Source organism: Bos taurus, chromosome 4 (assembly GCF_002263795.3).
Source record: "Bos taurus isolate L1 Dominette 01449 registration number 42190680 breed Hereford chromosome 4, ARS-UCD2.0, whole genome shotgun sequence".
Classification (NCBI taxonomy): domain Eukaryota; kingdom Metazoa; phylum Chordata; class Mammalia; order Artiodactyla; family Bovidae; genus Bos; species Bos taurus.
The window spans coordinates 15,252,700-15,280,677 of record NC_037331.1 but is presented as its reverse complement, the minus strand read 5'-3'; the positions used below and the strand labels follow the sequence as shown (position 1 = coordinate 15,280,677).

The 27,978-nt window shown below is 41.1% G+C and overlaps 2 protein-coding genes across 6 annotated transcripts in view; one reads left to right on the top strand and one right to left on the bottom strand.

Moving 5' to 3' along the window:
- Positions 1–4,161, bottom strand: part of C1GALT1 (core 1 synthase, glycoprotein-N-acetylgalactosamine 3-beta-galactosyltransferase 1) — a 44,397-nt gene extending 40,236 nt beyond the window's left edge. The window contains exons 1-3 of one of the 4 annotated variants that reach the window (XM_024990830.2): positions 3,790–4,161; positions 3,240–3,334; positions 401–479 (exon numbers count right to left, since the gene is read on the bottom strand). In XM_024990830.2, coding sequence (XP_024846598.1) covers positions 457–479; positions 3,240–3,334; positions 3,790–4,082 — 411 coding nt within the window. In that variant the 5' untranslated portion in view covers positions 4,083–4,161 and the 3' untranslated portion in view covers positions 401–456. Of the gene's footprint in view, positions 1–400; positions 480–3,239; positions 3,335–3,789 lie in introns of those variants that run through there. The other 3 variants (XM_024990828.2, XM_015468149.3, NM_001076160.2) reach the window with 3 other exon arrangements.
- A 91-nt stretch (positions 4,162–4,252) lies between these two features.
- ASNS (asparagine synthetase (glutamine-hydrolyzing)) overlaps positions 4,253–27,978 on the top strand; it is a 147,716-nt gene continuing 123,990 nt past the window's right edge. The window contains exons 1-2 of one of the 2 annotated variants that reach the window (XM_010803999.4): positions 4,253–4,548; positions 5,346–5,419. The gene's annotated coding sequence lies outside the window, so the exon portion shown is untranslated. The remainder of the gene's footprint in view (positions 4,549–5,345; positions 5,420–27,978) is intronic. The other variant, NM_001075653.1, reaches the window with a different exon arrangement.

The following is a 27,978-nucleotide window of genomic DNA, read 5'->3' as shown; positions in this document are numbered from 1 at the left end:
GAATGTATAAAATATATCTAGATTATATACTAGTCTATTCTTACACAGACAACTAGGTTCAACCTGGCATCCTACTCCCGCACTTTTCTCTTGCTTTCCTAGTATTTGGTTTTTGCAGGTTAAAAAGGAACAAATAGAAATTTCAAAAACTGAACCTATTACCATCTGCTCCTTGCTGTGTTCTAACTTTGGACTCTCTGCTGTTCCTCAAATACCTGAGTGTCCTTATACTTGCTGTTCTCTGTTGGGAACACAACTCACCCAGATACTCACATGGCTTACTCCCCAACTCCTTCCGGCCTTTACTCCTGGTGGGGGGGTGGGGGGCATGTCTTCCTGAGCCACCCTACTTTTACTGACAGCACCTATTAACATCTAATATATTACATATTTTACTTACTCATCTTGATTATTGTCTCTTTTCTCCATCTTGATCAGTGGTTCTCAAACCTGAGTCTACACCAGAATCACCTGAAAAGCTTGTAAAAAGAATTTCTGAATCAACAAGTCTGCAGAAGAGAGCCTAAAAATTTGCATTTCTGACAAGTTCCCAGGTGATGCGGAGGTTCCAGGGACCACAGTTCGAGAACCAAGGTTTTAGAACATAAGTTCCATGAGGACAGAGATTTTTGCCTACCTAGCAGCAGTCATTGTTTTATTTCTATGACCTAGCATATAGTAGGTACTGAGATAGGTAAATGAATTTAGCCTGTTCTCAATGCCCTCTCTGATTTGGTCTGCTATATGGTGCCAAAGACTTTCCAGGTGGTGCTAGTGGTAAAAGAACTCGCCTGCCAATGCAGATGTTAAGAGATGCCAGTTCAGTCCCTGGGTTGGGAAGATCCCCTGGAGGAGGGCATGGCAACCAACTTCAGTCATCTTGCCTGGAGAATCTCATGGACAGAGGAGCCTCGTGGGCTATAGTCTAAAGGGTCGCAAAGAGTTGGACACGACTGAAGCGACTTAACACGCATGCAGCAGGGTGGACTCTAATTCAATATGACTGAAGTCCTTACAAAAAGGGGAGAACACCACATTAAGAGAGAGACATACAGGGAGAACGCCATGTGACAACAGAGGCAGAGGCTTGCGTAATATAACTTCAAGCTAAGGAGTGCCAGTGACACACAAAGCTAAGAGGCACAGAACAGATAAAATTCCCCAAAAGGTAGAGCACGGCCCTGTCAACACCTTGATTTCAGACCTGTAACCTCCAAAACTGTGAAATGATAAAGTTCTGTTGTTTTAAATAACTCAGTGTGTTGTACTTTGTTATAGCAGCCCTCGGAAGCTAACACAATGACCAAAAAGGCAAATGACTCTATCAAGTTGCATATAGTTTCAAATCTGCCAATTATCCAACTTGCACCAATTTAAATATTTTAACATGTAGCTTTCATTGTGAACTAATCAGATTTCCTGTTTCAGAATCTCCCTAATTTAATATCACCTCTCTCTGCCCTCAACATGTCCCTTCAATGTGCCAGGTAGCTCACACTACAGAGTCTAGATCACTTGGATTTTCTTTTTGGTTTCTTCTACCTTCCTACAGGCTACCCTATTTCACATATAACAGCTTCTTTGTATTTTTTTCTTTAAGGGACACTTCTGATTTTCACACATTATAGATTTTGGCCTGCATTTTCCTGTAGGACATCTGAATTAGCTGTAAAATGAAAATTTAAGTATATATTTGATACTCATTTAGATTTCAAGATAAAATGCTAACTTCTCTTTCATGGAAGAATTATGCATCCCCCCACCCCCTTATTTTAAAAAGAATTTTGCCATATTCCTTCCACTTTGCTAGTTTGTATACTAGCCTCTTTACTAAAATCTCAACAAATACTATAAAAGTAACATGGTTGTATCGGGAAGCTTAAAATTTTAAGTGAATCAGAATTAAATTTCAGCATCAAGCTGTCCATTTTCCATTTAATGTTTATAGGTGCACTGTCACAAGAATTCCAATCAATGATTTCCCCACACTGAGACTCTAAAATCACCATGGTCCATGGAGTGTATAAGTTGTATAATGCAATTTTTATGTTAGTGAGCACAAGTCAATACACAAATAGTAATACTGCATATACCTAAAAGACACACTTTTCTATTTCTATGACTAGGTGACCATTAATTGATATGCACTCCTAAATGACTTTGTGATAGTCTAATAATTTCTGGATACTGAACTTACTCAGAAACACAGACTAGTACAAACAATACCCCCCAAAAAGCATATCTATCTTTAAATGAATAGTACCCACAAAATATTTTTAAAATGCTGAACCCAAAGTAAAAAGATACAGAAAAACACAAATTTCAGGGAAATTTAAGAGAAACATTTTAAATGGTTCTCCACCATAACTAAAAAACCACACACTTTTCCTGTGAAGAATTTTAAGTGAGTCATACTTTCCTTACTCAATCACTGTTTTACTTAACATATGGTAAAAAGAGTTAACTGTTTGGTAGCTTGAAACTTTACATTCAATTAAACTGTACATTAATATACACTAAGGCCGGCAGAAAATGAAATAAATACAATTACTATACACAATACTTGGAACACACATCATGTACATAAGACTCATTTGACATTTATCTGATAAAAGTGTAAAAAGTTAGTTTTACCTCCTAAGTACTCAGATTCCCACCCTCTAAACTAACACCAGAATTAAATAACTTGAAGTTACCTAGGCAGAGCTATCTATATTCAGTGCCCAATTTCTGGTAAATGAACACATTTCTGTCCGTTTCACATTGGCCTAATCACTCACTCTATTGCATTAAAGTTCTAACTTTTTAACTAAGTTTTAAAACCACGATGAAACCAATTCATGGTTAGGATAATACTGTTCAATCTGAAAAGCTCTAAAACGATATACCACAATAACTACAAGGCACTGAGAGAACTAGGCTATAAATCCAGTCAACTTTTCCAAGGCGTGTGATGTTTAAGTTCCAGTCTTTTGAAAATAATAATAGAGAGGGTAAGTGCTGGGCAAGAATAAATCCCCACCCCTACATTTCGTTCATTTTCTGAGCAGACAATGTACCCAAATTAAAAGCTGTAAAGTCAATTTTGTCAGCATCTATTAATCCCATTTGGTGGGAGAGGAAGGCGGGAAGGAAAACACTCGTCCCGCGTCCTTCACGGAGCAATGCCGCAACACACCTGCCTAGCTTATTCTGTCAGGGGCAGGGGAATTTAACAAGAACAAATCAGCCAGACAAACCTGATGATCCAGAGAGCTCAGAGGAAGTCCCCCAGCACTTGCGCAAGGCTCCGGCTCGCTGGGCGCTGGCGCGACGCGGCAGCCCGGCGGCTCTCCTGGAAGGTGCCCACACCTGAGCGCCCGCAGCTCCGCGGAGGGAGGGCCCGGCGGGGCAGGACCGCTAAGTGGTCCAGCCGCGCGGTCCGGAGCGCAGCCCGCGCCTCACCGTCGCCACCCGACGGCAGGCGGCGCGCGAAGAGGCGAGGGGCACCAGAGAGCGAAGGGAAGGACCTGCGACTAACAGGAGGTTACAAGTCAACAAAATAGCGGCCCGGCGGGCAGGCGGCCCCACTGGCAGCTCGCGGAGACGCCGGGAGCAGGAAGTGCCCCGCGCCTCCCTCAGGAGCCCGCACGTCCCCAGACCGGGCAGCGACTCCGAGACACCTGTTTGGCGGCGCCAGGGGTGGGGTTCCACCCTCCACGCTCCCCCTACATTCTCTCTCCCAGAGGGAAGGGCGAGGGGACCCGAGACCTTGGACCTACAGCCTGAGGGCGCCTCCGCCGGCCGTACCTGACATCAGCTTCGGCTCCCTCTCGCCCCTCCTGGGGGGCGGAGAGGGGGACGACACGAGACCGGCGACCTTCGCTCTGCTCGGCAGCCGCAGAAGTGGCTCGTGGCTGCTGGCCGGGGCCGCCCGCTGCCGCCCAGATTATTCCCCGGCAGCGGCGGCGGCGGCGGCGGCGGCCGAGGCGGGCCCAGCGCAAGCTCCCGCCCGCTCGCTCCGCCCCTCCCCGCAGCGCGTTCCGGCCGCGGGCCGCCGACGGCGCAGCCGCCACCCAGGGGTCCCCTAGCGCTGACGTCATCGCCGCCGCACCAGCCCCAGGGAAGGGCGGAGCGAGAGGGGGCAGGGTGGGGCGGGGCTACGGCGACGTGCGGGCGCGGGGATTGGCGGCTGAGCTCACGCCCCGCCCTTGTGCTAAGGGGTCTGGGAAGTCGGATCTTCTATGAGGGGTAGTCACAGCCCACTTGCGGCACCTCCGTGGCGGCCTCCACCTTCATCGCGGTGCTGTAGGGTCTTGCATTAGCTTCCGGATCTTGAGAGGGCCCAAAGCAGTGAAACATCAGGGACCAGGGCTGCGAATACCCTTGGGACCTTTGTCCAAGAAACAGGCTCTTCCCTTTCAGGAGTCTTATGGCCTCTAGCCTGCTTTTAAACCGTTCTTTTTACCCGTTATCCCCTCCTCCCGATTCTCTTAACTCAGTACCTCTCTGGCCTTAAGGAGAGGAAATACGCAAGATGAGGTACGCAAACGAGTGTTGGGTAACCAGGTATGTGAATGAGCAGGGGCTGAGAACCCAATTAATTATACCACAAAGCCTCCTGAAGGCACACATGGTCTTTGGTTCCGTAATTACTTCACTGCTGTCAGGCAGTGGGCCGGAAGAGTTTCTTCGGAGCTCTCCAAAACCTCACCGTCTCACCTTTACTTGGCAAAGGGACTTTGTATCAGAAAACTGTTTTTGGATTATAGAACTAGGAGCCCTCAAGCGATTGAGGCAGTCCCACAGCAGTCAGGAGGTAAGATCAAGCCTTGACTTTACTGGTGTTATCTAACAAAGCCTAGTTTGAGGGTGAGAAAACTACCCTGCTTCCTAGGCAGTTCTTTAGTGCCTTGGCCTCTGGGCTGGAATCTTGATTCCCGCCACCTATTAGCTGTGTAACCTTGGCAAGTTACTTACCACGCCGGAGAGGAATAGTAAACAATGTAACTAAAGTATTGTTGTTGAAAGTGAAGTCGCTCAGTCTTGTCCGACTCTTTGCGATCCCATGGACTGTAGCCTACCAGGCTCCTCTGTCCATGGGATTTTCCAGGCAATAGTACTGGAGTAGATTGCCATTTCCTTCTCCAGGGGATCTTCCCAACCCAGAGATTGAACCCGGGTCTCCCTCATTGTAGACAGACGCTTTACCGTCTGAGCCACCAGGGAAGTCCTTGTTCCCTTTTTATTTGTTTAGATTCAGCTTTAGTGTAGTTTACCAGGATATATAATTAATAGATCCGAAAGAATCTTCGGGAAGAACTTTAAAACATCTAGATTCTTATCCAAACCTCTCATTTTTTCAGATGAGAAAACTGAGGTCAGAAAGGTAAACTGAGAACCCTGTTTTGGAAGAGAAGTGCAAGTATGTGATATCCAGGTTAGTGCTCTGTTGGATCCTCACCTCCATCTCTTCTCTCTTCCCCAACTTGTATGTAATTATTGCTCAGCCTCACCCCCTTTGCCTTCCACAGCCACTGTGAGACAGGGAAAAGAGACCCTTCGAGGTCAAAGTGTACCAAATAGAAAGCAAAATACAACAAAATGCCTCAGGATTCTTATTTTAATTTTATTAAAATTTATAAGGAATAGGGAATAATCTTTTTCCAGTGAGCAAATATAGGAAACCCTTCCAAGGGTAAGCTCAGCTACAGCATGTCTAAGATAATTTTCTTAGTGGCAAGAAGATATGTTTATAGAACTACCAGATCAAATCAGGCCCCTCCTACCCTTCTAGGTATTATTGAAAATAGCTATTATTTTCATGAAAGCAATGTACACTTATTGAAACAAATATAAAAAAATTTCCAAATGCCATAATTTAGAGATAACAATTTTTAAAAATTCATGTTATACTCCAGACGTCTCTAAGAATAAAAATATGTAAATGTATAGAAATACAGTGTATGATACACTGGATTTTATTTTGTACACAGTTCTTTTTTCATGAACAATATATCATGAATAACATCATTTTTAAAAGTTGCATAGTGTGAAGTGGATGTACCACTGTTTATCTAACCGGTATTCTATTGATTCATTTCTGGTTTTTTCCCCAAATGTTTACTATTTTAAACAACTCTGTGATGAGTTTCTTAATGCATGTACCTTTGCACAACTGTACTGCTGTCTTCTTGAATAAATTCCTTGAAGTGACATTAATGTCAGCCAATTTTTCTTCATTATCAACTAGAAAAAAAGAAAGTTGTGGTTACTTTGAAAAATATAATTTATATGTGAGACACAAAATGACCATATTCTCCCATTTGAAACACAGATTAACCTTGAACGGTATGTTTATCTATCTGGAGTGTGTTTCAGTAATGTGTGTCACAGCTCCTTGGAGCAAGGTGATAGAGACTGATAGTTGATTTGATTCTATACAAAATCCTTTTTCTATTACTTGCAGAACTCTGACTTTTTTTCAGGGTGACTGTGTCCAGTTAAAAATACTTGTTTACGCAGACTCCTATAAGCCATGTTTTCCCATGTGACCTGTCAGCAGAATGAAAGCAGATGTTGCTAGGAGAGGCTCAAAGTTTTACGGAAGAAATTTCCTGTTAGCCATTGGACCTATACCTGTCCTTTATCTTACCTGGAACAGTGATATGATGCTAGATGTGGAGCAGCCCTATTTCAACCACAGTAACAAAATAATAGCATAGCCAGAGGAACTGGCTATGTGATTGTGATTGCTTTGAAGGGTCAGCTTACCAGCCCTGGTCTGCTCACTTCTGGGTTTGTTGTTATATGAAGGGGTTTGTTGTTATGTGAAGGAAAATAAATCCGTTCTCTTTAAGGCTTTTGTTGTTTTTGTTATAAGCACTGAATAAAATTCCTAATTGGCATAAAAAGATAGGAAAAGTCATTATTTAGCACTATAGGTAGAATTTTTTAATAAACAGGGTAAGATGAAAATGGGAACACAAAATGGAAACAAGCAACAACAAAAAACCACTCTCTAATAAACTTAGTTTTCCTTTAAATATCCAAATATTACAATTAGATTAACAACTCTTTAGTAATAATTAGATTACATTCTATAAATTATATTTATATAATAATGTATAGATTAAATGGACTTCCTTGATGGCTCAGACGGTAGAAGCGTCTGCCTACAATGTGGGAGACCTGGAGTCGATCCCTGGGTCAGGAACATCCTCTGGAGAAGGAAATGGCAACCCACTCCAGTACTTTTGCCTGAAAAGTCCCATGGACGGAGGATCCTGGTAGGCTACAGTCCATGGGGTCGCAGAGAGTCGGACACAATTGAGCAACTAAACTTCTAAAACTATAGATTAAATTATTTAGAATTTAATATAAATTGAATTAAATTATAAATTAAATTAAAACTACTGGTATAGTAGTTTTAAAATATGTTCACAAGTTCTTTGATACTTCTTCTTTCAAAAATTGAGCTTAATTCCCCTCACCTAGAGTTTGGACTGTACTTAGTGACTTGTTCTCATAAAGAGAATGTAGAAATGTTGTAATGTGACTTCTAAGTGGAGACTATATATGTGCCGGCTTTCTTCTTGCTCTCTCTGGGATTGCTCACTGGGGAAAGGTAATTGTCATGTCGTAAGGACACTCAGCAACTTAGAGAGAGGCCCATGTTGTGAATAACTAAGGCTTCCAGCCAATATTCAGTGAGGAACTGAGAACTCCTGAAAACAGCCATGTGAGTGAATTTGAGAGCAGATCCCTTCAGCCTAGCCAAGCCTTCAGATAACTACATCCCTTGTCTGTATCTTTATTGTACCCGAAGAGAGTCCATGAGCCAGAATCACTTAGTTTAGCCACTCCCAAATTCAAGTCTGCAGGAAGTGTAAAATAATAAATGTTTGTTGTTGTAAGCCATGTGCAGCAAAAGTAACTACTAAAAAGCTGGATATAGTGGAGCCTACCTAGCACAATCTAGGTATTTGATTATTTGTTGTTTTGAATGAGTAAAACAACTGAATGAAGTACAATGTAGTATCTTTTTCACTTAAAGGGTAACATACCATGCCTGTATTATTTTTGACCCCTGACACCTGTATTGTGTAAGGCTTTTCTGACATGATCACAGGGAGATGAGTTGTGAATCTTATTGAAATCTGAACAATGACAGTCCTGGAAGAAACATATAATGAATAGTGCAGTAGAACCCTTGAGATGTGAATGATGCTCCCAGTTTTTTGTTGTTGTTTTTTTTTTACTATTATTTGCATTTATTTTTTGCACCATTTGTTCCTCGGCCATAAGTTTTTGTTTCTTCAATTTCTTCTGGGATATCTTTTTCTTCTGTGCAACCTTCTCTTCTGGTTTAGGAACAATCTGTTCTTTTTCAGTTAAGGTTCTCAGTTTTATCAGTAATTAGCTGAGTAGCAAGTTATCAAAGCCCTCTAAATCTCAACTTTCCTATTGATAAATTGGAGAAAGTAATCCTGACTGGCCTCAAAAGGTAGTCAGTGGGATTATATGTGACAGGGATTATATCATTCTTTTAATTGCATTAGATTCATAAGTTAAATATTTTAGGAGTGTGTACCATGAAAACTTTTCTTTTAAGAAGTAATAACTACTTTTACTAGTGGCTCAGATGGTAAAGAATCCACCTGCAATGCAAGAGATAGCATTTCAATCCCTGGGTCAGGAAGATCCCTGGAGAAGGGAATGGCTACCCACTCCAGTATTCTTGCCTGGCGAATTCCACAGACAGAGGAGCCTGGCAAGCTACAGTCCATGGGGTCGCAAAGTGTTGGACATGACTGAGTGACTAACACTTTGTAAAATATTAGTATTGTTCATAGTAAGAAGTTAGGATTTAAGAGTATAGCAGGATGGTAAGTTATTATATGTCAGATCTCATTTTATTACCTTGTTGAAATTTTATTGCGGGTTAAAAAGAATACATAATTATGACTGGCTCCTTTCTCTTTTCAAGAATTAATTTGTAATTGTGGTTGGGTGTGTGTCCCTCTTTATGGTAACAATGGTAGTTAAACATACTTAGTAATAAACATACATTTAACCAATAATTTAGTTTGAGTCTAAGCTTTTATTCTAGAGCAAAATTGCACCCAACAGCAAGAAAATAAATAGTAGAAAACATGTCTTTCTCTTTCAGAGAGGAGGCCTTGGGCACAAAAGGGAAAGCATTATAAAATGGAACATCAGAGGTAGACATTATACAATTACAGACAATGCACAATTTGGTGATGTGGCTAAGTCCAGAGGTAAATATATGAGGATGAGTAAGACAAGACTTAAGTGTAAGATTCAAGTCTTGATAATGTAATGGTGAATTGTCCAAACTTCCAGGTTTGTTGTGTTTTCTGCTATTCAGCTATAACAGTAAATTAGATGAAACTACAGACTCACCTAGATAGCAGAGTATTTTTGGTTGTAGATGACCCCAACTACCTACCATCTTTATTAACTTGAATAGGGAGAAGAACCCAAGAAAAAAGAGACAGAGCTTCCTCCTCTGGAGACAGCATGCTTTTCAATGGAGCTTCTCATTTCATTAAAAATTCCTGCTAGGACACAGTATTTTCATTCTGTGGAACCCGAGAGAGCATTTTCCAAACAGTTTTTATTCCTTGCAGCTACATGTGCACAAAATCAACCAAGATTTTGAGACAGTTGGAAAGGCTAGTGTTATTTTCTGAATTGACTGACATGTGAAGGGGATAAAGGTGGAGAATAGAGGAGGAGATAAGGAAAAAAGCAAAGTCTAGGAAATACTTTTAACCTCAAGGGAAGAGGACTCAGCATGACTCACAAGTTATTAGCTTGAAAGCAGAGTCTGCCACGTGTGCACTGAGGAACCGGAGAAATAGTCTCAGCTTAGAAGATTGGGCTCCCTGGGGTTATCCTGTGTTGCTCTAGTTCCCTGGAATAAGCATCAGAATATGCCTTAATTATTTTCCCTGGTGGCTCAACAAAAGCAGAAAACATTTGTTGTAAATGAAGTAGGTGATGCTTTAAAATCCCTAAGCAGTACATTATTTATAAATGTGTTCATTACCTCTGTTAGTGTAAAAAACTGACAATTTTTAGCTATGTAAAGTGGCACAATTTTTTTTCTTCTTTCTCTTAAGTTGTTTTTAAAGGTTTTTAGATCTAGGAATGGGTTGGATAGATACTTTGTTGGGTTTCTGCCCATCATCCATTGAGAAGAGCTCTCTTGCTTTTCCTCCAATTCCCATTTAGAGGTTTGGTCTCTCTAACCACGCATGTATATATACACACACACACTATAGGACCCTTGTCCCTTCTTGATTGGATAGAGTTTGATCCTTGAAGGAATCTGACTCAATCAGATCCTTTCCTCTGAGGATTCGGAATTGGAAGAGAAGTTTTAGTTGCTCTGTATTGAACACTGAAACTACAACACAAACGGGGGCTTCTAACCCAAACATGTGAACCCAAGTTAGGGGAACCCATTACAGATGGAGAGAGGAATGAAGCAGACTGTCTGAGAAACGACCCTGAGCTTTGGTGCTGTCACAGAGACAGAGAAAGAAAGGGAGGAGACTCATTTTCTAGCTTCTCAGATTTCCCATGACCTCCATCCCACTAATGGCCCAATTGCTCTTGAGATCCAAGAATACCTACATTGTATTCTTATATTAAGTTACACGTTTTTGTTGTTAAGTTAGTTTGAGTGGATAATTTTTCCATTCTTTAAAACACATTTCATCACTTCATTTAAGAGTGATCTGAATCATTCTTTTCATTTATAAGTAAAAAGCCTTTTGAAAGCTTTGGCCTGAGGAAAACATAAATCTTTGAAAAGCATGCAAAATTTCAGTCTTTTGAGTGAAAAGAGCAAAATGGCAGAGTAGGAAGCTTCCCACTCCCATTCTTCCACAGAACATTGAAAAATAAGCAGAAACCATCAGTTTTGTGACAGCTCTAGAAAGCAGTTGAACGTTTACAGCCACCACATGAGCACTGAATCAAGAAAGAGGCACTTCAAAATAATAGGAAGGTTTTGTGGTGGTTTATTTGTCCTTCCACTACCACTGCCCCTTCACGTATGTGTACGCACGCAGTCCTGTCCGACTCTTCTCGACCCCATGGACTGTAGCCCGCCAGGCTCCTCCGTCCATGAGGTTTTCCAGGCAAGAATACTGGAATGAGTTGCCATTTCCTCCTCCAGGGGATCTTCCTGACTCAGGGATTGAACCCGCATCTCTTGCATCTCCTGTACTGTCAGGTGGATTCTTTGCCATTGCACCACCTGGGAACCCCATGGTAGAGGTTAAATGAAGTAATAACAGTGAGACTGTCATCCTGTATGCTAGTACCTTTGTAAGAATAAGGGACTCCAAAGCTGTCTGCCTGTCTCCTCATCATGTGAGGACACAGTAAGAAGACAAACTGAATTGACAGGAACCTTGATTTTGGACTTTCCAGCCTCCAGAACTATGAGAAGTGTCTGTTATCTAAGGCATCTAGGCTGTGCTATTTTGTTATAGCAGCCCAAGCAGAGTAATACAGGGAGCAGCCTAAAGGACGACGCTCGGTCTTCCACTCAGAACTCAGGAGAAAGCTTGAAAATACTGCAAGCCAAATGAAAAATCTTCAGACACTTGGGTCAGAAATTATAGTTGAAACATATAGTAGATTGGCTAAGGTAAAAGCTGGGGAGTGTTTCTTTGGGAAATTAGGACATTTAAAAGCAACTATGGGGACTTCCCTAGTGATCCAGGGGCTAAGGCTCCTCATTCCCAGTGCAGGGGGCTTGGGTTGGATCTCTGGTCAGGGAACTAAATCCCACATACTGCAACCAAGATTAAAGATCCTACATGCTATAACTAAGACCCAGCACAGCCAAATAAATAAAAATAAATATTTTTTAAACGTTGTTAAAAATAAAAGCAACTTTGTAAATGGGGGAATTTAGAAAACCATGTATGTGCCCTGGATAAGACACATGCTCAAAAAACACCCGAGAAGACCCTCAGCTTTTTCTTGGGCTCATCCTTGGGCACAGTGCAAGCCTGGCAAGTTGAAGATCAGTGCCAATTTGCCAAGACTCGGAGGTTCCCAGCGTTCAAAGACATTTCTATCAAAACACTAGCTGAACACAAGCTAAGAAACAGACTTCAGTGACCACATTGACAAAGAATATAGTCTTTTAATAGTTTGGGATCAGCATTGAATAATCTGACTGCTACAGCCTTTCAGCAACCAAAAAGTAGCAAGCCTTGTGAAAAGGAGAGAACCTTCCTTCCAAGTACATACTGTGAGTGAGTGGAAGTTGCTCAGTTGTATCCAACTCTTTGCGACCCCCTGAACTATAGCCTCCCAGGCTCCTCTGACCGTGGAATTCTCCAGGCAAGTATACTGGAGTGGGTAGCCTTGCCTTCTCCGGGGGATCTTCCCAACCCAGGGATTGAACCCAGCTCTCCTGCATTGCAGGCGGATTCCTTACCCTCTAGCCACCAGGGAAGTCCCAAGTACATACTACAATAGTAAAATTTCCTGTTTTCATTAAAAAAAAATAATAATAAAACATACAAAGAAACAGGAAAGTATGGCTATTTCTAAGGAATGAAATAAATTGGTAGAAAGACTGAAGGCAGGAAGAGAAGGGAACCACAGAGGATGAGAAGGTTGGATGGCATCACCCACTTGATGGACATGAGTGTGAGCAAGCTCTGGGAGTTTGTGACTGACAGGGCAGCCTGGTGTTCTGCAGTCCGTGGTGTTGCAAAGAGTCAGACATGACTGAGCGACTGAACTGAACTGATCTCTGAGGAAGTCCAGACATTGGAATTACTGGACAGAGATTTTAAAACCACTGTCCTGAAACATGCTCAAAGAACTAATAGAAAACACAGACAAACAACTAAAGGGATAAAATGAGTGGAATTACATAAAACTTTTTGGCCACCTCATGCGAAGAGTTGGCTCATTGGAAAAGACTCTGATGCTGGGGCAGGAGGAGAAGGGGACAGGAGGAGGAGGGGACGACAGAGGATGAGATGGCTGGATGGCATCACTGACCCGATGGACGTGAGTTTGAGTGAACTCCGGGAGTTGGTGATGGATAGGGAGGCCTGGCGTGCTACGATTCATGGGGTCGCAAAGAGTCGGACACGACTGAGCGACTGAACTGAACTGAAGCAGCATAAAAATAATCAAGTCTCCTAGATGCCTACTTCTATCCCAAATAATCCCAGCAAAGTAGGTCAAAGTCTTTCCAATTTTTATTTTGGTGTAATTTCAGATTTTACAAAGTTGCAAGAATAGTACAAAGAATCCTCATACAACTTTTCTCTTGATTATTGTTTTAAAATTTTAACCACTCACATGAATTGTTTTCTTATTTTTCTGCCTCCAAAATTTAGGCTAATAGTGGCTTAACGTAAATACTACACTTGATATGGTAATAAATATAACAATAATAACAATTCCAAAAATTACTTGCTGAACCTGATACATGCCAGACAAGTGTTGAACTTGCACTCTCACATACTCCTAACCCTATAACTCAGGCACTATTATTATGTTAATTTAATAGATGAAGATACTGAGACACAGGGAGTTTTAGGATCTTGCCCAAGGACACAGATAAAAATCTTCTGGTGTTGAATGCAAATGAAACCATTCAGATTCCTTGACTCTACCTACGTTTTACCTATGTTTTTAACACTGATCTTTTAAATGAGGTGTCAGCAAACTACAGCCTTTTGACTAAATGCAGCCCATAGAAGATCTTTATTTAGTCCCAGATCCGCTTGTACAAGGGTTGCCCATCCTCTTACACAGATGAGTGGGCACAACCTGGTCTCTCTGTCTTGACCCGGCTGCTGTCTTTCAGGTATCTGGTCATTTTTTCTAACTGATTACTGTGACTTCTTGTCCTGCTCACAGAAAAACAGCAGCCTGACTAAGTTGTAACTTCTTAGACACTGTTTGGTCCTTCTAGTGAATGTCTCTGGTCTAAAGGAAATACCTAAGTGCCCAATAGAGTTGACAGGCAAGGTTAATCCTCACCAAGCTGGGGCATTCCTGGGGCGTTTTATGGTGACCCACTCTAGACGTCTTAAATAATAAAAACAACACTGTGCGTGTGATCAAAGGCAGCACACCTGAGGTGGGCATGGTGTGCATTGCTTTGGTCTTCCTTCAGGACTGAAAGGCTTATTCCCCCAGCTATTGGGAGTGCTGCCAACAGATAGCCATCAGGTGTCAGCCCTCTCAGAGAATTGCCTCAGATGCAGGTACCTGCCTCAAGTCAAGATCATGCCTTCTTTCAGGGCACCCACATCCGGTGACTGATTAGCACAGGGGTATAAAAGCCCAGCCTCCCAACCTCAACATATAATGTTGTCTAGAGCCGTTCTGTCGTCAGAGTTCCCCGCCGGATTGACTAAGGCCTCTGTTAAGATTGCGTCATGGTATAGTTTCTCCTTCTGTCCAGTCTTATTTCTTTTTTTCTATTTCACAGGCACTGACCTCAAAAGCACTCCCTAATAAGCTATATATGGAACTCAGCCTATGACAAAACCTAAAGCAAGAGGAGAGCTATTTCTCAACCCTCTAGAAATTCAAGCTTCTTTTTAAATGTCTCTGGTTCATAGATAATACAATTGTGAATGACTTCTGTTTACCTGGAGTCACCTCTTCAAGCATTAACCTCGGTGCTCCACATGAGAAATAAGGAGAAATAGATCCAAGGAGCCAGTGCTGTCAGTTATCACAGATGAACCCATAATCATTTCATCATGCTGTTCAGTGTGATTTGGACAATTACTGAAGCTTTTGGGTTGTTTATATTTAATCAGAGGTAGAATTCTGAAATACTTTCAGTATGCCAGGCTTCTTTATAACTGTCTTTGCCTTAGGGTAAACATCAAGGTATTTCCATACAATGGCACCCCACTCCAGTACTCTTGCCTGGAAAATCCCATGGGCAGAGGAGCCTGGTAGGCTGTAGTCCATGGGGTCGAGAAGAGTCGGACACGACTTCACTTTCACTTTCACTTTTCACTTTCATGCATTGGAGAAGGCAATGGCAACCCACTCCAGTGTTCTTGCCTGGAGAATCCCAGGGACGGGGGAGCCTGGTGGGCTGCCGTCTATAGGGTCACACAGAGTTGGAAATGACTGAAGTGACTTAGCAGCAGCAGTTGATTTTCAATGTTGTATTAATTCAGGTGTACAGAAAAATGAATCTGTTATACATGACACACTCCAGTGTTCTGGTCTGGGAAATCCCATGGGCAGAGGAGCTTGGTGGTCTGCAGTTCATGGGGTCACAAGAGTCAGACATGACTTAGCAACTAAACCATCACTATATGTACACACACACACACACATATATATGTTTAATACATATATTCACTCTTCCCATAGAGACCATTACAGAGTATTGAACTCCCTGTGCTGTACAATAGGTCCTTATTTATTTCATAGATATTAATAGTAGTGTGTCAATCCCGATCTTCCAGTTTAACCTCCCCATACCCCCCAGTAACCATACGTTCATTTTCTTCATCTGTAACTCTATTTCTGTTTTGTAGCTAAATTCATTTGTAGCCTCTTTTTAAATTCTACATGTAAGTGATATCATATATTTGTCTTTCTCTGACTTCACTCAGTATGACAGTATGACAGTCTCTAGGTTCATCCATGTTGCTGCAAATGGCATTATTTCTTTTTTTATGGAGGAGTACTGTTCCATTGTGTATTTGTACCGCATCTTCTTTAGCCATTCCTCTGTCAGTAGACATTAAGGTTGCTTCCATGCCCTGACCGTTGTAAATAGTGCTGCAGTGAGAATAGGGATTGTGCACATCTTTTAAGGAAACTTGAAAAATCACCTACTAAAGTAAGTATGGACAGTATTCATGTTTTCCTATCTTTCTAGTATCTTTTTTAAAAATGTTTCCATGGTGATACAACCTGATAGATACTGAGTGCTAAGTTGCTCAGTTGTGTCAGACTCTGAGACCCTGTGGACTGTAGTCCACCAGGCTCCTTGTCCATGGGATTCTCCAGGCAAGAATACTAGAGTGGGTTGCCATGTTCTTTTCCAGGGGATCCTCCTGACCCAGGGATTGAACCCGCATCTCTTACACCTACTGCATTGACAAGTGGGTTCTTTACCACTAGTGCTACCTGGGAAGCCCCATGATAGATACTGGAGATGAGGTAAAAGGTGCTTTAATCCTGGCTTTGAGACTTAACAGCTGCTTTCTGAGCCTCATGATCCTCCACTGTAAAAGGGAAACAATGATGCCCATTTTTTAGAGTTATTATGTTGTTTAAATGAGAGGATATTTGCAAAGGGCCTGCAATATTCAAGTACCCAATAAATGCTACTGCTGCTGCTGCTGCTGTGTCACTTTAGTCGTGTCCAACTCTGTGCGACCCCATAGACAGCAGCCCACCAGGCTCCCCCGTCCCTGGGATTCTCCAAGCAAGAACACTGGAGCGGGTTGCCATTTCCTTCTCCAATGCATGAAAGTGAAAAGGGAAAGTGAAGTTGCTCAGTCGTGTCCGACTCTAGCGACCCCATGGACTGCAGCCCACCAGGCTCCTCTGTCCATGGGATTTTCTATGCAAAAGTACTGGAGTGGGGTGCCATTGCCTTCTCCACAATAAATGCTAGCTATTTTTATAAAAAAGTATAATAATGATGATAAGTGGACTGACCAAAGGTTTTTGAAAGGAAATATCTTTACGACAAATACTGTAGTTTATTGCTACATATTTTATTAGCAAACAAAGATAGTCACTATAAAGATTTCTACACTGAAATATACATAAGTGATTTTCATCCAAGAGGCAATGTTTTGAAAGTAGAGGAGTTGAATGAAGTGATTTCCAAAGTATTCCTCCCTGCAGCGCACCCCACGGTGTTTAAAGCCTTGTGAGTCTATGGATTAGGATGACCCTCCAAAAATAAGAGCAACTATTTCTTGGAATTTGAGTTTTTCTCTATTGAGAGTGGGTGCATGTCGACAGAACACTTGTTCTATTAGTCCTCTTGGCTAATAGTCTACTCGCAAATAATTCAGACTCAATCTATTGTAACATTGTCTGCACACCTGACAGTGCAGAAATAGTAATGATTAAACTCTTACAAAAATGGAAGTTACTGCCCATTATTTTGTCCTAACCTTATGGTAGCTTAAATTCTATTTAAATTGATTGTATATTATGGCTCATTATTTTTCTCTCAATATTAACTACTTCTGATTAGTGCCATGTATGTATATGGAGGCAATTCTGCCCAAACAGAAGGAAAGAATTCTGCCTTCCTTCTGTTATCTGTTAACCTTGTTCTCAGGAACTAATTTCTCTGATACAATCCCTGCATCTACTGTACATCTTTGGATGTGTCCTTGGACACATGCTCTCTTTTTCATCCTTTTTGTCTCTAGAATGAGTTGCATGTATAAGTCCATCCTTTAGAGCCAATTTAGAGTCAAGTACTTTATCTCAATTTTGAACTGGATTTACAGTCTCTCTTACTGAGTGGATCCAGGTTAGCAGACACATAAGACCATCTTTGTTTTCCTCCCCTTCTGTCTCTATATCCATCTTTCTACTTCCAGACTAAGAATAGGAGTCTTTCTTTCCTCATTTCTCAAAAGAAATAGCACAGCATTTTGTCTCTCTCTCTGCTCTGTTTCAGCCACTTAATATATGTATTAGAGCATTATCAGTCAAGATTGCATTCCCTGTTCCCTTATATATTAGACTTTGGTTAGGGCCATAAATGATGGGGGGGGGAATGGTGGGGGTAGGGGTTGAGGATGGAAAGGGGAGGCTGGTGAGCAGATAGCACTTTATAGTTGAAGCCTGAAAGATCTCAATGGGAATTGAGGATGGTATACAAACACAGAATAGAAAGAAACTTCTAGAGTTCAGAAGAACCAGAACTCCATTCTGTGAAGAGACTGAAATTTGTACTCAATATAAACGGTGGAGTGGCTCAGTGGTCAAGAGTCCACTTGCTAACGCAGGACATGTGGGTTTGATCCCTGTGTTGGGAAGATCCCCTGGAGAAGGAGATGGTAACCCACTCCAGTATTCTTCTCTGGGAAATCCTGTGGACAGAGGAGCCTGGTGGACTAAAGTCCATGGGGTCTCAAAAGTGTCAGATACAACTTAGCGATTAAACACCACCACTGTAAAATGTGGAGTGTGCCTAGTGGCAAGAAGCACACACATGTCAGGCAGGAAAGAGCTGAAGCATGGAATAAAGGTGAGGAAATTTAACTCATTTTGCTTCTCATGTACAAATGGCCTTTTATGGTGTTGCTGGGTTTTATCTTTGAAGTGCAGACATATCCCGCAATTTATTAACACGAGTGAGTACAGAGCTCCCTGGAGTATGAGAAAGGAAATGAAAAAAGCTGTGCTCCAGCCTACTAAGCTCCCAGCTGACTGAAAGGCTTGTTCCCTTTTTCATCCATTATATGTTGTGTGTTTATATGAATGGTTGTGATACTGCTTAACCACTGTTTCTTGAGGAAAATGCATCCATATTTGAGTTGGATCACCTTAAAATGAATTCTTGAAATACAGCTCACACAGAGATAGGGGACTTCTTCTGGCTTACTATTAATAACATTAACCATCTAGATGTTGCGGATAAAGAAAATGCAGGTGGTAAAACAATGGCTTGGCAAAGGCATCATGATCAAATCAAGCTAAAATTAGAACTTCATGCCCCTTCATTCAGTCTGTGAAACGTCTTTTTCTACTGGATCTCTAAGGAGCATTCGCCTTGAGATTATTGGGGAAGGAAAGTCCAATGAACAGACCACTTCTTTTTTCTCTCTTCTTTGCATTGCTGTTTCTCTTCCAGTCTATAAATCTTTCCTCCTCCCCAGCTCCTTCTCCTCTGTTTGGGGTGGGGGGGGGGGTGGATTTTTAGTTTGTCTCTTCTTCTTTTTCTTTGCTTTCTGGTCTTTTACTGCTCTCAGTACTTGGGCTGCCTCTTATTTTTCAGCCCCAATTTTTATACCTCCCACTCCTAGTAGAGAAAACATTGTCACTATTAGGATCTTTTTTTTTTTTTTTTTAAAGTTTACATTCTGAACTCTTTCTGGCTCTGTGCAAAGCATTATAAAAAAGGAAACTTTTTTATACAAAACTGTAGACTGTGTGTGACTTCCAAAAATATGCAGTCTGTTGTGAATCCCAGCCATGATTTTTATAACCACCCTCATGATTCTTGACTTTTGTTTCTCAATCCCATTAAAAATCTGGTGATAGCAATGAATTGCCTCCCTTCAAAAATGTGTAACTTACAAATATACCCAATTTGCATGCAATTTCAGAAGGTGCAAAAACTCTCTGAACCCCTTAGGAGTTTATGACCTCATACCAAGAACCCTGCTGGTTGTCTCAATACATTTTACAAATATCACACAATTTGAGATAGGAGGAGTATCTTAAAACATAGTCCATTTTAATTCATTTTGTGTTTGCAGAGGTAAAGGGGGAAGAAACATTTTCAAATTACAAGTGCATTGTAACATTGTCCAAAAGGAAGAAACATTTATTGAGTACTGCCTACTACATACATACCTATTTCCAACATTATTATAGCTGTTTTAAGAATTATATATGTACATGTATATGTCTATAAATATACAAATATATACATATGTATACATTTGTGTATGTATTTATGTATGTGTAAATTTTTACGATAGCTATATCGTGTGGGACTCATTATACTCAGATATGGAAATTGAACTCAGTGGGATCAAACAGCTAATTCAGGTCACCTGCTAGTGAACAAGAGGTGCGGGTTCTAACCCGCATCTAACTCCAGTGCCCCCTTGGAGGATAATTTCTTATCTTTTCTACTTAACACAAAATGTAGCACACAGGAGGTACTCGTGAAAGGTTGAATGTTGACTGGATTAAACTGAAGGAGGTTAAGTACAGAGCCCTGTGGTAGATTCCTAGAGACTAGAGACCAGTCTTCCCACTGCCACCCCTCAGCCCCATTTAATTTCATTTCTTTAGAGAAAAGGAAGGGGGCATTCTAATAAGTTCTTAAGAACAGAGAAGAATCTACAAAATTGCAGAGAAATGTAGTAATTTTCCTCTGTTCATCAGAGAAATATGTCATTTCCAGCAGTGTGAGGGTAGCAGTTTTCATTTGGAAGGAATGTACTGCAAAGTTCATGCAATATTAACTTGAGGAAGCCATTTTCAATTTAGTGAGTCCTCTGAACATTAAAGAAAGCATTCTGACTGAAGCTACTGCAATATAAAGAACAATTTGAAACATGCCTAGGAGGAAAATACAATAATTTTAGCATAAGGAAGTTCTCAAATGAAGTCTAATTTTAAAGGAAAAAGAATCTCTTTGATTGAAGAAATTGTTCAGAACACATATGTATATATTCTAACTGAGGCTAGCTAATGAAGGAAGCTATAGTTTGAAGAGAGTTGGTGAGGAAAAGGAAAGCAATATTAGAGTCAGGCAACTCTGAGATAGAGGCTGATTATACTTCGAAGGAATATCTTTAGTGAAGCTAATAAATATTCAGCTAAGTTGAACAGAAACTCCATTGGAAGTAACTATATTCTTAGAAGCCAGTCAAGATAACAGAATGATGCAGAATCAGTAACTATTTCCTTGATTTAAAAATAAGCCCATCTTGACTTTAGGTCAGGGCAAAATCACGATGGTAAAGCTTTTTAATTTTTGTGATCTCTTCCTAAAAACATACTAAATAATTAGAATAGCAAAAGAAAAATTATATTCACAGTATCCTCCAGAAGACCAACCAAAAACATCCACACTAACCTCAGAACACCAGCGAGTGTTGTCTCACCCAAACCACAAATGAAGCAGGATCAATGCAGAACACGCCTAGGTTTAGTAGCTGTGCAGAGCTAGTACAGGAGAAAGAGTTTTAATGGTTCTATAAACGCTGCAATACAGCAGTTGCCAACAAGTCCTCAAAAAGAGAGAGTCCCTCCATGAATAGGATTTTCAGGAAGTGAATGTTGTGAGAATAGCAGTGAAAAGGAGAAGGCTCCAGACTCCAGTAATGGATGAGTGGAATAAAAGGAGCACAGCTCTACACTGAGGGAGAGATCAGAAGATACTGAGGAGACTGAAATGCAGTGAAAGGAGAAGGCTCCAGACTCCAGTTATGCACGAGTGGAATAAAAGGAGCACAGCTCCACACTGAGGGACTGTGAAGAGATCAGAAGATACTGAGGTGACTGAAATGCTGAAGACAGAAATATCTAATGAAACTCCTTTCCTAAGGAAAATGCTGCTGTGAGAAGGATTCAAATTGATCAGGACAGGAACTCTGAGGGCAAAGGGAGAGAAAAGGATCACATATAGTGGGGAGATGTAGGACTCCACAGAAGGCAGATCTCAGAAAATGGGAATAACTACACACAGAGGCTATTTGAATATATATTTGTGTGTCTGTCTCTCTATCTTTCTATTTCTTTGTGGTAACAATAGAAGAGAGAGCTCTCAAGCAGTAAAAGTAGGAAAGGTACCTTGGTATCTCTCAATCCCCTACAAGGGAACCATTTTCTAAAAGCACAGCACACTCAAATTATTTATACATGAACAACAGAAAAGAATATTGTTGAACAATAAATGTACTAATTTTTAAAAAATGGACTAAATAATGCATTTCAGAAAAATATACAATCAAAAAGCAGCTAAAAACTAAATAATATAACAATTATCTAAAAGAACTCAAGAAAACAATAAAAACTACAAAAGAACAGCATGTAGTACAATAGAATTAGGAAACTCAGAAATTAAAAAGAAAGAAAAGAGATTCAATAGAAAAAAGAATACAGAAGACAGGAAAAGAAGATCCAACATAAGTCCCATTTATATTGCAGGAGGAAAATGAAAGCAAGGGAACAAAACATACAAAATTCCATAGGGCAAGATTTTCTTAAAATTATAAAAAATGAACATCTACATTGAAAGAGCACACCATTAACCTTGGAAAATGAACCCAGAGTTGTCAATACCAATATTCTGGTAAGATTGGACAGTAAAGAAAAACTCTTTGGACATTCAGGCACAAAGATCAAAGTCTCTTTTAAAGGAAAGATAAAATCAAATATTCATACATACAGCTTAGGACAGTTAGGGAAACATGAAAACTGGGCCACAATTATTTTTCATTAACTTTAAAAATGTACAACAATTTATTATAGAAAAATGGGGAAAATTCACTCAAAGCCTCATCTTTACCTTCCATTTTACTTTCTTGAGCATTGGATAATTTCAAGTCATTTAACATAAATAGAGCTTCCCAGGTGGCGCAGTGATAGTGTATTCGCCTGCAATGCAGGAGACAGTCCCTGGGTCAGAAAGATCCCCTGGAGAAGGAAATAGCAACCAACTCCAGCATCCTTGCCTGGAAAATTCCGTGGTGGGCTGTAGTCCATGGGCTCACAAAAGTCAGACAGGACCGAGCACAAACAATAAATAGTTTAACTTTTGTCTGTCTCTAATTTATTCTCCCTTTATATTTGGTTGATATAAATCTTAAACTTGCCAAACTGATTAGTGATAGCTCCTTGGTACCTCCAGAAACCTGAAGGTAGTATCATCAGATGGGGTTTTCATTGGGTGGGGAAAAAGAGAGGAAATGAGAGTGGGGGAGAACCGCTGAGTGCTGAGGGGAAAAGTGGCTATGGTAAGTAAATTGGAGGCAAATATGTTTGGCCTCTCTCTTCCCCAGGGCCACATCCAATTTTGGCATCTCTGTATTGTATTGTTGGCACCCTCTCCAACAGAGCTAGGGGGCCACATCCGTAGCCATGCGTAAGAGATATGGTGACAGGAGGCACCATGTAGCAGAGGGGCAGAGACAGGTGTTGCGTATGTGACACAAAAACAGATAAGATCGTGGCTAGAAGAGCTTCTGCTGACAGAGCAGATTTTCCTGTTTTGTTATGTTAAATATATCCCCAATCCTAAGTAAACCCCTTGAGGAGGAAATAACTTTCTTGATTTTGTGATAGAGAGATAGAGGCCAAAAATATTTTGTTTGAATATTTTTTTAATATATTTTAAATATCCAGCAATTATTTTCTTTCTTTTTTTTCTTTTTTGGCCTTGTGGCATGTGTTCCTTAGTTCCATGACTAGGGATTGAACCTGAGCCCCTGGTATTGGAAGTGCAGAGTCTTAACCACTGGACTGCTAGGGAAGTGCCTAGTGTGAATTTTAATGTGTATTATATGTCCAGTTATTGAACAAGTACAAATGGATTAGTTTTAGATAGTTGATACTAATAACTTAAAATTTTACCAATAGCAGTAAGTGTCTGAATAGTAGACTGCTTGGATTGAATTCCCAGCTCTGTCAGTAGCCACTGATTCATTTAAGAAGGTTATTTCACTTCTCTAAATCTCAGTTTTCTCATGAAATGTGAAAAACAAAGAGTACCTCAGTCAAAGTCAAAAAGGGAAAGGCAAATATCATATATAATGCATATCTGTGGAATCTAGAAAAATGCAGGGCTGCCCTAGAAATCAGAAATACAGAGCAGACTTGTGGACACAGGTGGGGCATGGAGAGGGTGGGCAAATTGAGGGAGGATCACCGAAACATGTACTTTACCACGTGTAAAATAGATGGCCGGGGGAAGCTGCTGTGCAACTCCCGGAGCTCAGCCTGGTGCTGTGTGACGACCTAAGGGGGTGGATGTGAGGGAGGTTCAAGAAGGAGAGGACATATGTAAACCTGTTGCTGATTCATGTTGATATATGGCAGAAACCAACACAATATTGTAAAGCAATTATCCTAAGATTTAAAAAAAAAGAGTAGCTAAATCATAGGATGGTTGTGAGAACATCGTGAGATAATGCATAAACATCACTGTAGTGCAGATATTGGCATCTGTCCATCCCTTTGTAAATGTTAGCTGTATTATTGTTAGTGTAACTTTTAGGGGTCAAAAAATGTGATGAGTACCATCATAGAACATCTGACTAGTTTTTAATATTGCCATACCGAAAGGAGTGTTTTTATACTGGAGAGGAAGTCATACACACACACACACACACACACACACACCCCAACACACACTCACTGAGTATGGTATACATTTTCCTTCCATCCCATATCACTCCTCTGGGTGTTAAACCCCTCCCCCCTCCTTTTCTGGGGGTTTTTGAAAGGAAGAGTGTCCAAAGAGACCAGGATCTCTTGGTAACACTGCTTGGCATCTCTCTGATAAATTTTTGCACTTTCTTCTTGACTCGGAGTCTAGTGTATAATTGTCACTATTGTTGTTGTTGTTGTGTGATATCTTGGGCTCTTGACTCCATAGCCCCAAGTGCAGTGCTCTTCCACTCCACCCCAGGCTCCTAGAGCCCTTGCTTGAGTCTCACATGCCAGGGCCTGTTTAATTGAGCTCATAAAAGAACTGGGACATGAAGTGTAATAAATAAGGGTTTTGAAATTGGGCAGACCTGGATTTGAATTCCATTACCAATACTTGCTAGTTTTATAATTTGGGTCCATTACAAAATCTGTCTGTGAGATAATTTCAGTACATGTAAAATGGATTAGTTAATGTCCATCTCATTGTGTTTTGAGGGAGGTGAAATAGGATAATGAATATGCCTGGTATTAAAAAACCCTCAAATGTTAGTTTCCATCTATATTATGTATATTTAAATTTGCATGAGTTTAGATTTACATCTTTCCTTCCAGAGATATGCATAACAGTAGTATCAAATTTGTTTTACTTCTGTATTTGAATAGCAGAGATGATATTTTTCTAACTAATACTATATTGCTATTATGTAGATAAGCCCCTGTTATCCCATTTTTTTATTTCGCCTTAGGCAGTTACTTTTCTTGGAACCATTTTTTTCTACGCACTTGACCTTGAGTCATTTTCTGACTTATTACTTAACATAACCATTAGCTCATTTGATTACCTTTAATCAAGTTATATTGGTTCTTGAACATGGAAATGCTCTTGTTTCTTGGTCAGCCAAGTATCACCTTTGCAGATTTTAACAATTCGGTCAGCTCATTTTGCTCTTTATTATAAATGTGGTACTTCTGTCTCCAAACTTCTCTCAGAACCATTACTAAAAATATATTTTAGTGCAATGAGCATTTTAATAATAGTATCTATTTTTAAAAATAGAAATGATTGATTCTTTAATTAGTAAAAATCCCATTGATGTTGTACCCTTCAACTGACATGAAAATTTAAAAAAATCAGTGTATAGATTTGTGGCTATAAGCCTCCATCTAGGTATATACACTCCTATGGCATTTAGTATGCATACATGTGTGCTGCTTAGTCATGTACAACTCTGCAACCCCATAGCCCACCAGGCTCTTCTCCAGGCAAGAATACTGGAGTGGGTAGCTATTCCCTTCTCCCTGGTGGCTCAGATGGTAAAGCATCTGGCTGCAATGAGGGAGACCCCGGTTCGATCCCTGGGTCAGGAAGATCCCCTGGAGAAGGAAATGGCAACCCTCTCCAGTACTCTTGCCTGGAAAATTCCATGGACGGAGGAGCCTGGTAGGCTACAGTCCATGGGGTCCCAAAGAGTCAGACACAACTGAACGACTTCACTTTCATTTTTCTTTTCTAAAACCAAATGGCATCAGTTCAGTTCAGTTGCTCAGTCATGTCCGACTCTTTGCGACCCCATGAACTGCAGCTCACCAGGCCTTCCTGTCCATCACCAACTCCCGGAGTCCACCCAAACCCATGTCCATTGAGTTGGTGATGCCATCCAACCATCTCATCCTCTCTTGTCCCCTTCTCCTCCTGCCCTCAATCTTTCCCAGCATCAGGGTCTTTTCAAATCAGTCAGCTCTTTGCATCAGGTAGCCAAAGTATTGGAGTTTCAGCTTCAACATCAGTCCTTCCAGTGAACACCCAGAGACTGGTCTCCTTTAGGATGGACTGGTTGGATCTCCTTGCAGTCCAAGGGACTCTCAAGAGTCTTCTCCAACACCACAGTTCAAAAGCATCAATTCTTAGGTGCTCAGCTTCACAGTCCAACTCTCACATCCATACATGACTACTGGAAAAACCATAGCCTTGACTAGACAGACCTTTGTTGACAAAGTAATGTCTCTGCTTTTTAATATGCTATCTAAGTTGGTCATAACTTTCCTTCCAAGGAGTAAGCATCTTTTAATTTCATGGCTGCAGTCACCATCTGCAGTGATTTTGGAGCCCAGAAAAATAAAGTCAGCCACTGTTTCCCCATCTATTTGCCATGAAGTGATGGGACCGGATGCCATGATCTTCGTTTTCTGAATGTTGAGTTTTAAGCCAACTTTTTCACTCTCCTCTTTCACTTTCATCAAGAGGCTCTTTAGTTCCTCTTCACTTTCTGCCATAAGGGTGGTGTCATCTGCATATCTGAAGTTATAGATATTTCTCCCAGCAATCTTGATTGCAGCTTGTGCTTCCTCCAGCCCAGCGTTTCTCATGATGTACTCTGAGTATAAGTTAAATAAGCAGGGTGACAAAATACAAATGGCATAGCTATATAATTTATAATTGATTAAACACTGTCTTCTTTAGGGCCTTGGCCTTGTCTTGTTTTTGTTTCCGTAAAAGCCCTGATTCAGTTACATTATTTTGAGTTCCAGCAACATTTCAATTTCTGCCAGTGTTCAAACAACAGGATTAGCAAGGTGATGGCCCACTGAAAAAAGGAGAGGCAGGTGAGCAGGTGAGGAATGGTAGAATGGTAGGTATTCGTACACAAACAACACACTCAGTGTTGAGGGTGCATCAAGAAAGTCTTTGTCCTTCAGGGCTTCTAAGTTCCGGCCCTTTTACCCTGCAGGGAAGATAAACTGGCTTTTCAAAGTTCTGGGCTCTTACTCAAAGGTAATATAATTCTGCTTTCAGAGAAGTAGGAGATCTTTTGTGCCCAAGGGCCTAAAGGAGTGTGGGTGGGGTGTCCTGGGAATTAGTTGAGGCCCAGGAAATGCACATTGAGAACACCTTTTGTGAGAGAGTATTGTTTCACACCCCATGTGGTGGCCAGATGAGGAGGCCTGCCCTTCCCTGTGTTCCTGGGGTCACTCTTGGGGGCAGAGGGGTGGCTTCACCAGGCAGGAACCACATGAGAAGGGCCCTAGAAGTTTTATGCCTCCTTTGACATTTCTTCAGTTGCTCTGATCCCTGTGACCTGTCACATTGTAGAATGCTCACCAGCAAACACCCTGGGGATTTGTGCTCACCAGGAACCACCGACAGCTCTGGAGGTCCTTCAGCAAAGGTATGTTGAGGACTTTCCCGGTGGTCCAGTGGTTGGGAGTCCGCCTGCCAGTGCAGGGGACACGTGTTTGATCCCTGGTTCAGGGGAACTCCTCATGCCTTCGGGCCCAAGTGCTGCAACTACCAAACCCGAAAGCTGCAACTATTGCAGTCTGTGTGCCCTAGACCTCACATGCCACAAGAGAAGCCGCCACAACGAGAAGCCCACACACCACAGCTAGAGAAAGCCCACATGCAGTAACAAAAACCCAGCACAGAAAAATAACCAATAAATATTTTTTTAAAAAGATTTATTGAGTACTTACTATAAGCCAGGTTCTTGGTCTGGGGGTAGACCTTTAAACTGGGAGGGTAAAACCTAAAGAGATTCATAATCTCTCTCTCCCTTTCTTTATGCTGAATTTTCTTTCTTCGTAGAACTCAAACACTTTTTATGTATCTTCTGTTTATTGTTTGTTTTGCTACATTAGAATGAAAAGCCCAAGAGAACAGGAACTTTATCTTGTTTATTTCTCTCTCCCCAGTGTCTAGAACAGTGCCTGGCACATACTACATATTTCACAAATATTTGCTGAAAGAGTGATTGAATGAATCAACCTCATTGTTTTAGTCAGTGAAAGTCAAGTAGCTTTGTATATTATTTTTTCTCCTCTTTCTAAACTTTCTTGGGCTTTTATACCTAAAATACT